Source organism: Kryptolebias marmoratus, linkage group LG17 (genome assembly GCF_001649575.2).
Source record: "Kryptolebias marmoratus isolate JLee-2015 linkage group LG17, ASM164957v2, whole genome shotgun sequence".
In the NCBI taxonomy this organism is placed as follows: domain Eukaryota; kingdom Metazoa; phylum Chordata; class Actinopteri; order Cyprinodontiformes; family Rivulidae; genus Kryptolebias; species Kryptolebias marmoratus.
Window position 1 is genome coordinate 16,108,384 of NC_051446.1, and position 14,668 is coordinate 16,123,051.

Consider the following 14,668-nt stretch of genomic DNA (forward strand, 5'->3'; position numbering starts at 1 on the left):
GCTAAATGTGACAAAATTTAGGCATAAATTTTTAGCAGAAGCTAAATGTGACAAAATTTAGGCATGAATTTTTAGCACAAGCTCCTTTACAAACGGCGCTAAATGTTGTAAAAAGTGACATCAGAAAATCAACACTACATTTTTATACAGTGTTTGAAGCTAAATGTGACAAAATTTAGGCATGAATTTTTAGCAGAAGCTAAATGTGACAAAATTTAGGCATGAATTTTTAGCACAAGCTCCTTTACAAACGGCGCCCCATATTGGCCAGCTGAATCCAGCTATTTAAGACCCTTGTTGTTGTAATACCTCCCGGTCAGTAGATGGCGTTAGCCTAAAACTAGTCGCTCTACACTAAAGAAGCTGATTGGCCAGTTTAATGACTCTGGGTGACGTTTCTCCTTTCTCGTCTTTGATTGGCTGTTGTCACAGGTCCTGTCCATTGCTCGTGTTGGCTAATGGAGGCTCATACAAATGTTCTTCAAGAGACGATAAATACCACGTGCTTCTATCTTCTTCCTTTATTTTAGGCAGAAAAGACGATACCAACGGCAGATAGTAAACATACCGTTGTTTGCGGGAACCTGTTGATTTAGCCAGCTAGTAGTTAAAGAGACGAGTTTCGGTTTTGGCGCCGTAGTTTTCGGTCCGCACACAACTTAAAATCTTAAAAAAATAGAAAGGATAGCAAATTTTGGATTTGAAATGGACGAGTCTGAGGCGGAAACCATTGAATCTGGTGAGTAAAATAAAAAAAAAACTACTTCCTGTAGTCCGTTTTTGCTTATACTAGCTCGTTCGGTGGAAAACGATAACTTTCTTCTGTCAGCCTGTTCAGTTTCCGTGGCTGACTGTCTTCTGTATCTGTAGGATGGACCAACGAAAACCTCATGAAGCTTCTCTCTTCAATGAAAGGCTGCATTCCAGAGGGGGAGAAAACAACCAATTATCATAAAGGGATTAAATCTGTAGACTGGAATAAAGTGGCGTTTCCACCCTTTTCTCCAGAGGAATGCAGGGAAAAGTGGGCAAACATAATGGAGAAGGTGAGCCATCTTTTACATTTGGTGTTCAAACCACTAAATGAAATCTTTGGTGAAGAAAAGGCGTTCCTGATTGGTATAATTTCCCCCATTGTGGCTAAAAATTTAACTAATTCAGTAGTAAAGGGCTTGTTTTGTGCTTTTGCTCAGATGCGCAAGTTGCGGAGTCTCACAGAGCTCATTGCTGAAGCTGAAGATGTCATTTCAGACCCTCTCCACAACAAAAAGGTAAGTGCACCGCAATTGAGCACTGGAGGACAAACTGAGCACATTAACGTTGGAAGTACTTGAATCAAAAGAAGTTTCATCTGCAATACTTAAAAATGTACTAAGTTCGATGGCTCAGAAATTGGAAAAAAGCCGTGTGACTCAAAAGTTAAAATATGCTGAGACGGCTGAGAAAAAACAAGATTGGCTATAATTGAGGTTAGTGAATGATTATAAATATGCGCGTGTGAGGAAATTCAGGGTTTCCCCCAGCATATTATAAGCCTGGCGGGCCGCCAATCTGAGCGAAGACCTCAAAACATACAAAGGTCTTCAAGTGTTCAATTATTTTGTCTCTGGTTGGTTGGGAGCTGGTCTTCCAACATAGCGTTCAGATTGTGTGGCTGTGACGTTATCACGGAGTGGGCTGTTGTCATAAAACGCTGTTTTGTACTCAACTAAATGTCCTGATTTATCGAACATGGAGAGCAGAAAGTGACATACAGTAATGCAAAGTGGGTTTTTTTTGTTGTTTGTTATAAAATTTGGGGCACGTTTCTCTCTCTCTCTCTCTTTCTCTTTCCTGAAGGTCCATCCAGAGTTTCCAAAGAGACCACTGTTACCCAGAGCTTCCTATTTCATGGCAAACCATCGCACATTTAGGAAGAAGCATCCGGGAATGGGAACACAGAAGTTTTTTAAGTTATTATATAGGAAGTTTGACAAGCTCCCAAAGGAAAAGAGGGTATTCTATAAGAACTCATTGTGAAAAACAATGCATTCATTGATCATGAAGTCTTGACATTTGAGATTTACATTGTTTTTTTTGTTTTGTTTTCAGGCATTGTATGAACAGAAGTACTCAATTGAACTCTTAGAGTACCAAAAAAAGATGCAGGACTTTGGGTAACATGTTAACCTCACATACCAAACAGTTTGTTCACATGTGATTTGACAACATGGTCTAAGCAAACTCTTTTTCTTTCAGCAAACAAAACAAGATGCGTGTTAAACAAGTAAAAATGGCCTCTCCATATGTAAGTGATGTTTATTGAAGTCTCTTTGGTTGAAATGGAAGTAGGTTTTCAGTCGATGGCAGTGATGTGTGTGACTTTTGTTGCAGAGCCGAGACAAAGAGGGTTTTAAAGATGAAGATGTTCCCACCAGGCCCCCTCGGTAAGCCACCTTTTTTATTCGTTGCTTTTGTGTAAAATGAAATGTCCTTCGGTGGTGGTTCTGAATAACTTCTCACAAATTAACGAGCCGGATTTAATGTGTTTATCATTTTATATTTCTGAGGTTTTCTTTTGGTTCAACACACTTTTCATCTAGAGGTTTCTCTCACTTTAATTGGCAGAAACTCATCCAGGTTGGATTAGGAGCAGGGCTTAATTAGTGCTGCTTTATTTTGTCTGAGTTGAGACAGGAGAGAGGCTCACAGATTGAAAGGGCTGACGCAAAGCAGAACACAAAGGCGTCATGATAAATCATAGATGGTATGGTTAATTTCAAGGTTGGACCAAAATAGCTTCAACTCTGTTGTGTCTCAACAAAGGATAGTCTAAAACCATGGCCTTTTCTTTCTGACCCAGTTGCAGAAATTGGGCCACTTTAAAGCTGACTAACTAATGCCCCTTTTCCACCGGCTCTAGAGGTCCAAAGTTGTCCATAGCTCTTCCGTTGTCAAGGAGGCGTTTCTCTGCTACCGACCAAACTGGCCGGTGGAAATGCGATGCATTTTTTTTATAGAGCCGGGCCGAGTAGAGTGAGGCTTCTGAAATAGAGCCAGTGGAAAAGGGGCATATGTAGCTGCTGATCTGTAGTTTACCTGCATCGTTCATCATGTATATTTTCCGTCTTTGTGTTTTTGTGTATGTTTTTTAGCAACAGCTACACTTTATTCTGCATGGACCACTCTAAAAATTCTGAAGGGACATCAGTTTTCGGGGATAAGGACTTGTCCCAGCGCTGGAGAGACTTGGGTGAAGCAGAAAAGGCCCAATATAACGCTCGCTGGAAAGAGGTAACACACAAACTGATATGGGTCCCATACAAACAGTTTTTAGCTGTCCTAATGCATGCTCATTAATCCAGGTAGATGAATCTAACAAGGTTGAGTCAAGTCCTCTGAACTGGTTCTTCTTTGTTTAAACGTTTCGTCGTTTATCCAAAAGACTTTTTCAGTCTGAGGAGCTGCAAGCAAACTCGGTCTTATAAGCAGCACCTTTGCATCGTGAATCAACCAGTTGCCGGTGACACCAAAAACTAGTTGTTCACATGCAGAATGAGGACTATCAGCCTATCCTCTCTATCATGGATGTGCATATCTTCATCCTGAAAACATGGACCGCTGGCCTGCAGTTGAGAATAAACCACAGAGTCCTGGCCTGATGATGTCGCTTTTCTATGCTGGTCCATCCTTATGTCTTATCAAAGTTATCTTTAGCTTGGTCAGATTGTCTGATTTTAGGTTGATCTTTTTCTTCCAGCTGAGGGAGCGGTACACCTCGGAGATGCAAAAATATCTATCAGTAAGTAAGACATCAAATGTGCCGTGAGCTTATGCAGAGAGACTTTGTGTGACAGTTTACGCTCGTTCCCCAGAACTTCAGTGAATCAGAGTGGGAGCAGATCGTCAAAAAGAAAGGCCTCACAGTGCCGAAGATTTTGGTAAGATATCGTTCGTTTTTGTTGTTTTTTTACATTGAAGTGATCCGTTTATTTGTTAGTACTCATGTTTAGTAAGATGTTTTGTGGTGCATTCCATCTGATTTTATTCATCTCTTTAACTTCCATCTCTTACAGTATAGCTGTGATGAATTAAGAAATAAAAGAACAGTCTAAATTAGCTTGCTGTGTAAAATAAAAAACTCTTTCTTAAATTGAAAATTAAATTTTTGTACTTTGTATATCACAATTCAAAACTCTTCCTGCCCAGTTCTGTGCATATTAGTTTAAAAGGATAGTTTGGATCTTTTGAAATTTGTCGAATGTTTATGAACACCTAATATCTTGCCTATTGTAGATGGCTATTTGAACGACGTCAGTTTGGGTTTTTTCCCCTTTCTTTAAAGTAGCAGGCTACTTTAAATAAACTTCCTCCTTTAAACACTGTTTTTGTTTTTCCACTCGTGTTTAGAGGAGAAAATCTTTACGACCCGGTGAGCCCAAGATGCCGTCTCTGTGAGTAAACATCCTGAATGTCTCCTATAAGATTCAGAGTGACTGCTAATAAATAAAATCCTTCATGGGCAGTCTGAAAATGCACTCCTTCCTTCTTTCTTTTTAAATCTTTTGTCAGAGTTTCGTATTCGTATTTTTATGGTGAGCAGATGAAACTTCTGAAGGACAATATCCCAAATGTAAGAGAGCGTTCCAAAGAGGCCACCAAACATTGGAAGGAACTTTCTGTACGGGAGAAGGAACGTTATAAAAACAAAGTGCGTGAAGGCATCAAAAGATACTCGGCAACGCTGCAAACGTGGTTCAAGGTATAAAAGTCATAAAAAAGAGTTAAATTTAGTGTTTGACATGTTAGCTGGGAGTTACTTTTTCCTCCTTTTTGCCTCATTTCTGCAGACACTGAAGCCAGCAGAACAGGTGGCATATTTGAAGGATAAACCTTCTGTAAGTGCTTCAAAACTTTTAAAAATTGTTTTCATCATTTTTTTTTTCTTATACTCATAGTATATCTCGCTTTGCAGAAATCTGAGTTCCTTGGTGTCAGAAAAATGGCAAAAAAGAGATGTGGCAAAAAAGGACTGCAGTCGCGCCCGCCCTCGGTAAGTCGGATTCTGTATGAAACGCACGGTGATTCAGACATCTTCACAGAAGCAGAAAAGAAAGGTATTCGTGATATAAATGTTTTAATAATTAAAGGCTTGGCTTGCCTTGTGCCTTGAAGGAAGGCATGTCACCCCACCACCCTTTTCAGATATTTATACAAGAGTTTTAGAGTAAAACAGTCTCACCTGGAGCTAAACTTTGAGGGTAACATTATGTGCAATCTCCTGTGATATCGGGATATTTACAACACATGTCGAAGTATGTGTTGTGACTGACTCTCAGCTTGAAACACACTAAATTTTAGCTCATTATCTGTAAAATTGCCAGAATTATATCAATTTTTGTGTTTTCTAGGGTCACTTGGCTGTGGCAGTTATTCGGTTGTAGATGTACATCTACTGATTAACTTCTGAAAGTTTCCTTAAAATCCATGCAGTGATTCATGAGATATTCTAACAGACAGTGTTGATTCCAAATAGTTATTGGCGACATTTTAAACAAACATCTGGCACAGTCGGTTAGCACTCAGAATATGCGTTAGGGGTTAGACTCGACTAATACCACTCCAAACTTTAGCTCAATATCTCTAAAACTGACAGAGTTATAGCCATCTTTGTGGTTTTGAAGTTCAGTTGGCTGTAACTTTAATTAAAATTCAGCCAGTGGTTCATTAGATATTTTCTGCCGCATTTGTAATTTCTCTTCCCATTTGTTTTGTCACACAGGACTCAGAAGATGAAGACCTTGTGGACATTAGTGATGAAGAGGAGGAGATTTCAAACGGCTATGAGGTCGATACATTTCTAGTTCTTCTTTCAACACTTTGATGTTTGCATCATATGTTAATTATCAATTAATCATCCATAGAATGTGAAAGAGCAGGAGGAGGAAGAAGAGGAAGACATCATCTGCTTTGAGATAAATTAGATGGACGAAAGCAACGCTGGTCTCCTTCCTTTATTGGACAAACTGGGATTCCTGAACTCTGAGTTAAATTAAAAAAAAGAAATGCTCCAAGTGGCTGACTTTGGCACGAGATCATCTGCAGGCCCTGCAAAAAGAAAACTTTGAAGTCCTCAGTTTTGTGTCATACAGTAACTATCTCTTCAGCTCGAGAGAGAGTCCTGGATTAAAACCACATCTGGACGCCCTGCTGAAAACATGGCAGCCTTCTACAATTTTAAACTTGCATCATCTGTTCTGTCCCAGAGAAGTCACTTCAAACCATTTAATCTCTGCAAGGGGACGGTTTTTGCATCTTTTTGCCAAGTATTCAATCCACCCTGTCTGTCAAATTTTTATGAAGTCTATTCCTTGTTTATATTAGATTAACTATTTTTTCTACAGAAAATAATAAATCCTAATGTAAGAACTAGACAAATGGTGTCTTCTGTGAAAAAGCAGTGTGACTGCTGAGTGGAACACCAGCTAAAAGTAAGAAAGGTCTAGAAAAAACTAAATGAAGCAAGAGGAAAGCTTAAAGTAGTAAAATGTAAGCTAAATGTAAAAAAAATGCTAGTTAAAAATGGTAAAAAGCCATCCAAGGGTGTTAAAAGGCTTGCTACAAGTTACAAGTAGAATAAAAAGACAAATATTGAGCAAGTACGCAGAAGCAGATTTTTTTTTTTTAATGGTTTTGGGAAAAAATTAAAGTGCTTTTGTTTTGTATGAGGGAAAACATTTGTAAATAAACCAGATATAAAAACCAAAAGTATCAGCCTCCATCACCCGAGCTGAGCTTTTTCGTAGGTGATTGTCTAACATAGCAGAAAGTATGCAGAAGTAGTTGGATTGCAAATAAAGCATGGGAGAAAAAAAACAGGAAAAACAATAGTGATGTTTTATTGTGATTCATCTTTTTGTGTCTCTCCAAGAAACCCTTCAGAGTTTAATTTGAGTGGACATGGAGACCTCTAAAGTTGTACTGAATAAGTTTTTTACATATAAGGACAAATAATATATATTTATATATATATAATATGTTTGTTGATAAAGTCTACATTTACAAATTTCATTGAATAAATGTAGTAAAGGGGAGAACTCCGAGTTAAAACTTAAAAGACATTTATTGTCATGCTTGGCTAGATTTACAACTTTTGTTGTCAACAATGATGACTTTTTCTGAGATATTTGCCAAAATATCTCATGAACCACTGGACAAATTTTAATAAAACTTGCAGAAAGTAATCATTGGACGTACGAAGGATGAGCTAACATAGAGTCAACTCGTTTCAAGATGGCTGCCACAGCCAACTGATCATCAAAAATTGCAATAACTCAGGCAATTTTAAAGGTACTAAGTTCGAATTTGGTGTGGTGGTAGCAGAGTCATTCACGACACATACTCCAAGGGTGACCTCTCACTGTAAAGCATCGCATTATTTTCAAGGTTTTACCAAAACTGCTACAGCTCCATCATTTCTCAATGGGCGGTGGGCGATATGCATTCCTCCAAGGAATGTTAAACCTTTGTTTTCTCTGTGGCCACCCAGGATAATTTAAGGTGCATTTTTTTGCTAAATTTATCAGTAAATCTGAGCTATTTTGGATTTTCTTGTGTTAAAAGTCAATAACCGAGCGAACGGGAAGAGCAGCGGCGGCGCGTCGGAGAAGCCCGAGCAGCGATCGATTGCTTCCGTCTGACGGCTCTGACGTAAAGATGGATGCCTGTCGAAATTGGTAAATAAACTCAATTAGGAGGTCTCGCGTGGCCGCGGCTGCGCTATTTCTCGCAGCGGGGAGAGCTTCGCGCGGAGAGCGGGGCTTCGTGTCGGGCGCTGTTGGAGGTTCGTACGGGGAGCGTTGGAGGCGGACAGCCGCAGTGCAGCAGCGGCAGAGCTGGGTTCGGGGGACGAGCCGCCCCGCTCCCCCCTCTCCCTCTTTCTCTTCCCCTCTGTAGTAATAATGATGTGCTTCCTCAGCTGCGAAACAACTCCTTAAGCGTGTTTCGTTGCGCGCGGCGGCTCAAGTCGCTTTTGTTACGCGTTGAGCTCATGGCTGTGTTTGCTCATTTCGTGCGCAGGCTGAGTGCTGCCCTCCTGGCATATTTCTATTCATAGCCGCGCTCTTTGTTTTCTTCCAAGGTTTGAAGCTAAGCTACTTTCATTGAATGGTAAACGCTCGCGGCAGCTGTGAAGATTTAAGCTAACGTCCGTCTCTTCGTCTGCGCTGAGATGTTTCTGCTTTGTGGCGTTGACTTTCTCTGTTTCTTTTCTTTCTTTTTGCGTGCGTGTGTGTGTCGTTCCGCAGGCTGTGAGAGTGGAAAGTAACTCCCAGGCTCCGTGCTCAGCGTGCAGTTGTGAGTCCCCGCATCACATTCGCATATGTTGTTGTCCACACGGGCTGATTGGCTTCCATTGTTCCGGCAGGACTTCGTGCTCCTTCCTCCTGTGCTCTGCAGCCCTGTTCTGGCCAATGCTGGCTGCGGCTACAGCATGACCACAGCAGCGTCTGCTCATCTGGTACTTCTGGCAAATGAAAATGGAGGAGGTTTCAATGTCCAGCCTGGACAACAGCAAGCTGGAGGTACACTCGCTGCCTGGATGAGTGGGACCTGATGTGATAACGCTGCAGCCACACAGTGTCTGCGTGGAGTGCTGCAGGATTTGAGGAAAGCTTTGTCCTCCCTCCCTTGCAGGCCCTATCTCAGGACATCCTGTCAGACCTGGTGGAGGATGCCTGCCTGGGTCTCTGCTTCGAGGTCCACCGGGCTGTTAAACAGGGCTACTTCTTCCTGGACGACACGGACCAAGAAAGCATGAGGGACTTCGGTGAGGGCGATCTGTCCAGCCTGCTGAAATGGTTTTATTACAAAAGCTGAAAGTCTGAGCCCGCGTGCATCCGCACAGAGATTGGTAGATCTGTGCGGTTCAGGCACCTTTTGATTTTGCCATGATCACACAAGAAAGGCATTAAAGGACATCTCCTTTGCTCATGTACTCAACTAGAATCAGTCAATAATATCCATAAGTAATTTATATTTTTTCCAGTTGGCTCATAAATAAGAAGAGCATTAAGTACAGCTGAGACATCCATTCATGATGCTGATTGCAATTCAAGAACACATTTAAAAATGACATATGGACAAGGTGTTTTAATTAGAATTGATTTTTTTCTTTCATTTAATCCAGTATTTCCCCGTCTCATTGGTCAGATGAATCAAGTTTTAGTTACAGTATATATAGCATCTTTTTCATTTTACATGTTATGTCTTGTATTGCACAAGCAGAAAGCACGAGATGCAATATATTTATACCTCGGTGTGGCAGCTGTACCCTGCTGACTACCTCACACGTTTCTAAATGTGCAAATGCTCCTGTTGACATAGTGGCGTACAATATGTCAGTTTTTAGAACACAGTTTACAGTAACCTAAGTTAACGGTCATAGGAGGAAAAGAAGCTATTCAATGTGGAAGGGGTGGAGTGAAGTGAAAACATTACCTTTAGCTAAAAAAACAAAGTTTTTGCTCATGTCTTCAAATTGAAGAGACATGTTGAGTTTTTTGTCACCCAAAGAGGACTCTAATACTCATGTACTCTGCAGAAATCATACATCAGTCATGTTACTTATGCAGGCTTTTAAGGTATTTTAACTGTACCTGGTCTGACTATCTCATGCATTAAAGAAAAACCCCTATATACTGCAGTTTTACTCATAGTTTGTTTTCCTTCCAGAAATCGTGGACCAGCCCGGGTTGGATGTGTTCGGCCAAGTGTTCAACCAGTGGAAAAACAAGGAGTGCGTCTGTCCCAATTGCAGCCGCAGCATCGCCGCCTCTCGCTTCGCCCCTCACCTGGAGAAATGCCTCGGGATGGGACGAAACAGCAGCCGGATAGCAAACCGCAGGTAGGACGAGAAAAGCGGCCACTGCCGGCATCTCGGACGTCAGGCTCGTAACCGCGCCTGGACATGGCTTCCTGTTGGGGTCCTGGGGGGAAAAATAACCCAACAGCTCGGAGCTAAAAGTTGTTTCACCTTGGAATGTCTTTTGTCTTCTGATCAAATTGTGTGTAGCGGTGAGTAATGCTGAGTCACTGTGTGCCTCGTGCCTCGCTGTGTTACAGAATAGTCACTGGTAACAACACCAACAACAAGTCAGAGAGCGACCAAGAAGATAATGACGACGTCAACGATAATGACTGGTCTTACGGGGCGGAAAAGAAAGGTGAGGCTCCGAGGCGTCTGAAAAGATTCACAGAAAGTAGCTTAAGACATGTTTTAATCTAAACTTTCTCTTTATTTACAGCAAAGAAAAGAAAGTCAGATAAGGTACTTCTATCATCATGTAAATGTCTCATTATCTGAGTCATTCCTTGTGTTTTATAAAAGAAATGTGGACAAATGGTGTTCTGTCTTTGCATGGCAGAATCCAAACTCACCAAGAAGATCCAAATCCTTCAAGCATAAAAGCAGTAAGTGTCCACTCTTAAAACTTCTGCATAAACGTTTAGATGATACAACCTCTGAAAAAACACATGGAATTGTTCTTTTGCAGGATCCTCATTCAGCTGTTTTTATTTTAAGTACAACTATTACTATATATTCAAAGAAACACTAGGAAAATTGCAGCTCTAATCTAAAGTTGTTCAGTTTATTAGCTGAATATTCTGTCTCTTGTAAAACCACACTTCAAAACATGTATCCGGTTACTGGAAATTATTTCTTTTCTTAGATAAGTTAAAGAAATATATATTATAACCTTGTAATTCCCAAAACAAAAATCTGCTCCAGTTGAAATCTAGAAATGAGCGTGCAGTTAATGCTTGTGCACACAGGCTGATCGACAGGAAACGAGGCCCCAGCAGGAGAGCTGACTCGTGAAATAATGGAAAAGAATATAAATTTTCTTTTCAGGCTGTAATTCAACGGCGTGTGGCAAAACAAGTTGATTGTTCCCCGTCAGACGTGTCTCAGACTGGCTGAGTGCTAAAGAAATGTGAAAGTTTGACAAAAAAAAAAAAGGGACACCGGTAGAACAAAAATGTCAAACTGTCGAGATAAAAACTGAACGTAATGTGGTGATAAAAGAGAAAAATGCACGACAAAAAGGAATGAGAACTAAATGGAGACGAGACACGGTGTGCAGTTCCCCGAAAGTGAAATAAAAACTCTTGTTTTAATGCTTTGTTACAGAATGAGGAAACTTTAAAGGACGTATTAGACAAATATCTCTAATTTTTTAACAGGGAGTAAACATTTGTATTCATCTTCTTGAAACATAAAGTACTCTGTGAGCTTCACATTACAAAGAAACCACTTTAGAAGTAACATTTTCCGAACGACTGCTGGCATTTGTGGTAATTCGGATCAACGTGTCACATTAGCTGCACGGTAAAACTGTTTTTGGCTGCATTCGTATAGATGTTTTATTCTGTTGGTCTTTCATGTAAAGGTTAAAGGTACTCCTCGCAAAGTCATGAAGACCAAAGAAAAAAATAAAATTGGTGTTTAATGAGTCCTTAAATTGAAAATTTCTGAGCAAAAATCAGAGAATCTGTGTGTTTGTTTACCTACACAAACAGCCGAAATGACTGAAAACGTTAAACGTATCGTTCATTTTATCAAAGCTGCGCATTTGAATGCCAAGCTGTCTTTCCGGTGCCCCGCCGCCCTGCTTGGTCCTCCATATTGATTCTCATCTTCCTCCGTTCTTCCTCTTTTCTCTCACACGTAGCAGCAGGCTTGCTCTTATATTTCCTCCTAAAGATCTCCTCCTTCATTCTAAGCTTGTCTGACTCGATCAGATTCGTTTACCTGCTCGGACTACGGCAGCCTAATGGAGGTCGATCACATGACTCGAGCTTCCACGTGGGTTTTGGGAGGATTCAGCAGAGTGCTTTGTTTACGTTGAGTGTAGACCTGAATTTTAGAATTGCATTCTATATATCTGGAAAACTACTGAAGTAAACACTTTCAGACTGCACCATTTCGTAGTTCAAGATAACCTTTTTTTTAGGTTTGATTTCAGAGTTTGCAATGAGCCCCTCAGGTTATAGATGTCTAATTTAAATTTGGACGAGGATCAAGCTGACCACATTGAGTTTTAAGAAAGCATCTGAGGATTACTTTTCTTGATGGTGTTCGACCTGAAATGAAATGGAATCTGAATCCAGAGCTTTTAGTAAAACAGGGTTTGTTTTGTTTATTTTTTTGACTACACAAGATGAAGATGCTTTAAAAATCAACTTGAACGTTTCTGGCTGCAGCAATAAGAGCCGTGAAATTCTCAGCTGTCCTCAGCAGCTCCGTGTTTTCTCCTCTCCTCCTCAGGTACAGCCAGTAAAGCCAGCCAGGACAGCGAAGCCCACGCACCACCCAAAGACTCCTACACTGCTTCTGCAAGGCCAGTGGGTAGGGGCTCAACATCTAATATGGCCGTTTAGTTTAATGTGTTTGTTCTGGTTTCTGTTAGACATACAATACAGTGCAAAGGTTTTGAACTATCCCTAATTTCTTTACAATTCTGCTTTGAAGGAGTCAGACTTTTTTGTAATCATTTAAAGTGGTCTGGATTAATATTCGTTCAGTGTTTGAAGGTTTATGCTCATTTTCAGGTCAATTTTTGGACCCAACCACAACAACATATACGTGAAGTGTAATTTTTTTTCTTTTTTTTAAATGAGGATGGTGGACAAAAAATAAGGCACGTTAGGCCTGAAAATTTATCTACAGAAAGACTTGAATAAATGGGAAGAAAAGCAAAAAACATGATACAGGAGCAGAGTGATGATCATCCGTCAGCTGATCATCTACTGCACATCATGTTTTCAGCTCATGGCTCTCTGGGAGGCTAAAATACTATTTTTATATGTAAAACTATAATCTTTTATTATATTTTTCATTCATTTAGCCAAGGAAATTGAAACAAATTGTCTTTGTGTCCAGCTCCTGTTACCAGAGTGTCTAAAGATCCAATTTCAAATGGGTTCTTCAGGTTGTTTGGTGTGTGTTGGCTCATCCCTTGAGTTTAGGAACCTTTGTATGTCTGAATGATTCAGAGGTCAGAGTTAGGAAGCATAATGACAAACAAACAAATAATAATAAAGCATTCCTCTAAACATAATCTGGTATTGGGCTGCAAAAAAATAGTCAAAATTCATGGCATAACTTTTACAAAGCTTCAAAAAAGCCTGAATAAAAATTGCTAAAGACCACTTTAAGTGATTGCAATAAAAGTCTGTCTCAATAAAAGCAAAATGTAAATAAAAGATGGGTGGTTTTAAGAGTCTTGCACAGTACTGTATGATTTGGAAGTGGTCGCTTTTTGTTTTGTTTACATTTTACTCCTAACAGTTAGAAGCTGATTGGCTTTTTGCACACTGCTTTTCTTTCCTTTACATTTTATACACAAATAATGAGGTCCCTTTTCTGCTCAGACCTACTTGGATTCAGTGACATCTGAACAGATAGCTGTAAAACAAATATATTTATATGTGTCTCTGTAGGTATGATGGGTCCTAGACGTCGTCTGGACAACCAGGAGAGTCCACGCATGTCGATGAAAGACGAGGCATTCTCGCAGTAACGCACTTGGCAACAAAACACATTCTTTTATTGTCCGTGTGTAAACGGAGCACACAAAATGGAGACCAGTGGCACTTGAGCTTTGGTTCTTTATGTTGTCAAACCAACGGACGTCGATGTTTATAGGTGACATTTGTGGTGTTCGCTGCTCAGCAGAAGCAGCCCTGAAACCTCCCAGTCTGGACTTGACTGATTTCTCTATTTTTTTTCACAGAATCATTGTACCAAAACCTTTTTTTTTTTTTTTTTTACTTTTGTTTAGTTCATTTTAAGTCCAAAAAATAGTGGTCATGACGGTGTTTCATACTGCACAGAGGAAGAATCTTGTGAAACTGATTCAGAGGCTGAGCTGACAGCCGTGTCAAGTGGGGAGAATCTGCACATACAGTATTTTGTTTCTTAAAACATAAGAGATTACGTGAACTGATATTATTTTACCTTTTTTTTTTTAAATCACATTCTTTAAAGAAAGTTAATGTCAAAGACAATCATGATGATGGTTTGTCTTCTGTTTCCTGGTTCTCCAGCTGAATCACGACACGAGCCGCTCCGTTTGTTCTCCTGAAAAGGTTCACTAAACGAGCCTCCGGTTTTCCAGAGCAGCTGCTGGCTGCAGACAGCAGGTTTTCCGTTTGGTTTTCTCTTTTGGTGGATAGATCAGATTATTTTCTAGCGTTCGAATGCGTCTCTTTGTATCATGTTTACATTGTAAAGGGTTGCATCTGTCCTCGGTGTGATGTGATAGTGTAAATATTCTAATAGGTAAATTGCTGCTATCATGGCTCAGTTTGTTTCATCTGTCTAGCATAATAAATAATTTCTTACCTGTTGTGAGGCTTCGTGTGCGTTTGGCTGACCAGCAGAGGGCGCTGCTCGTCAAATGATCTACACACATTTCAGCTGGAAAGCACACGGGATGGTTCAGCGTTTGACAGCTGAAATACAGTAAACCTTGTGTTTCCTGCGACTAAACTAAGAACTACTTGATAAAAGAAGGTCAACAAAATGAATACATCAGGGATAATTTGAAATAATTAAGCAGATCTTTTCATCTTGAACTGCAGTGCCTCGAAGCAGACAATCATAGTGTCTTTTTTTCTTGTTAGT

The 14,668-nt window shown here is 40.2% G+C and overlaps 2 protein-coding genes across 5 annotated transcripts; both read left to right on the forward strand.

The window, feature by feature from the left end:
* The first annotated feature begins 424 nt into the window (after window positions 1–424).
* LOC108246693 (nucleolar transcription factor 1-A-like) lies at window positions 425–6,041 on the forward strand. Its single transcript, XM_017434361.3, has 16 exons — window positions 425–739; window positions 871–1,046; window positions 1,194–1,271; window positions 1,840–1,995; window positions 2,092–2,156; window positions 2,239–2,287; window positions 2,374–2,426; window positions 3,135–3,273; window positions 3,740–3,781; window positions 3,855–3,920; window positions 4,390–4,433; window positions 4,552–4,741; window positions 4,830–4,877; window positions 4,955–5,032; window positions 5,762–5,827; window positions 5,904–6,041. Exons 1-16 carry the CDS (start codon window positions 706–708, stop codon window positions 5,961–5,963), a joined length of 1,344 nt encoding a protein of 447 aa, XP_017289850.1. The 5' UTR covers window positions 425–705; the 3' UTR covers window positions 5,964–6,041.
* A 1,601-nt stretch (window positions 6,042–7,642) lies between these two features.
* On the forward strand, window positions 7,643–14,390 carry si:dkeyp-118b1.2 (uncharacterized protein LOC559983 homolog). 4 transcript variants are annotated; one of them, XM_017434440.3, is made up of 10 exons: window positions 7,643–7,715; window positions 8,286–8,334; window positions 8,405–8,561; window positions 8,674–8,806; window positions 9,712–9,883; window positions 10,102–10,202; window positions 10,284–10,306; window positions 10,404–10,449; window positions 12,308–12,388; window positions 13,483–14,390. In XM_017434440.3, exons 3-10 carry the CDS (start codon window positions 8,511–8,513, stop codon window positions 13,560–13,562), a joined length of 687 nt encoding a protein of 228 aa, XP_017289929.1. In that variant the 5' UTR covers window positions 7,643–7,715; window positions 8,286–8,334; window positions 8,405–8,510; the 3' UTR covers window positions 13,563–14,390. The 4 variants fall into 4 exon arrangements, with proteins under 4 accessions (XP_017289929.1, XP_017289938.1, XP_024865627.1 ...); XM_017434449.3 differs by having other exon boundaries at window positions 7,698–7,822; XM_025009859.2 differs by lacking the exon at window positions 7,643–7,715 and adding an exon at window positions 7,838–8,119.
* Window positions 14,391–14,668: the final 278 nt, after the last annotated feature.

Bases quoted from the DNA above. Each gene is read 5' to 3' on its own strand.
- si:dkeyp-118b1.2 (XM_017434440.3), top strand. From the start codon at position 8,511: ATGAAAATGGAGGAGGTTTCAATGTCCAGCCTGGACAACAGCAAGCTG. The intron at 8,562-8,673 runs GTACACTCGCTG...CCTCCCTTGCAG, and splicing joins TGGACAACAGCAAGCTGGAG to GCCCTATCTCAGGACATCCT. The intron at 10,450-12,307 runs GTAAGTGTCCAC...TCTCCTCCTCAG, and splicing joins ATCCTTCAAGCATAAAAGCA to GTACAGCCAGTAAAGCCAGC.
- LOC108246693 (XM_017434361.3), top strand. From the start codon at position 706: ATGGACGAGTCTGAGGCGGAAACCATTGAATCTG. The intron at 1,272-1,839 runs GTAAGTGCACCG...TCTTTCCTGAAG, and splicing joins ACCCTCTCCACAACAAAAAG to GTCCATCCAGAGTTTCCAAA. The intron at 5,033-5,761 runs GTAAGTCGGATT...TTTGTCACACAG, and splicing joins TGCAGTCGCGCCCGCCCTCG to GACTCAGAAGATGAAGACCT.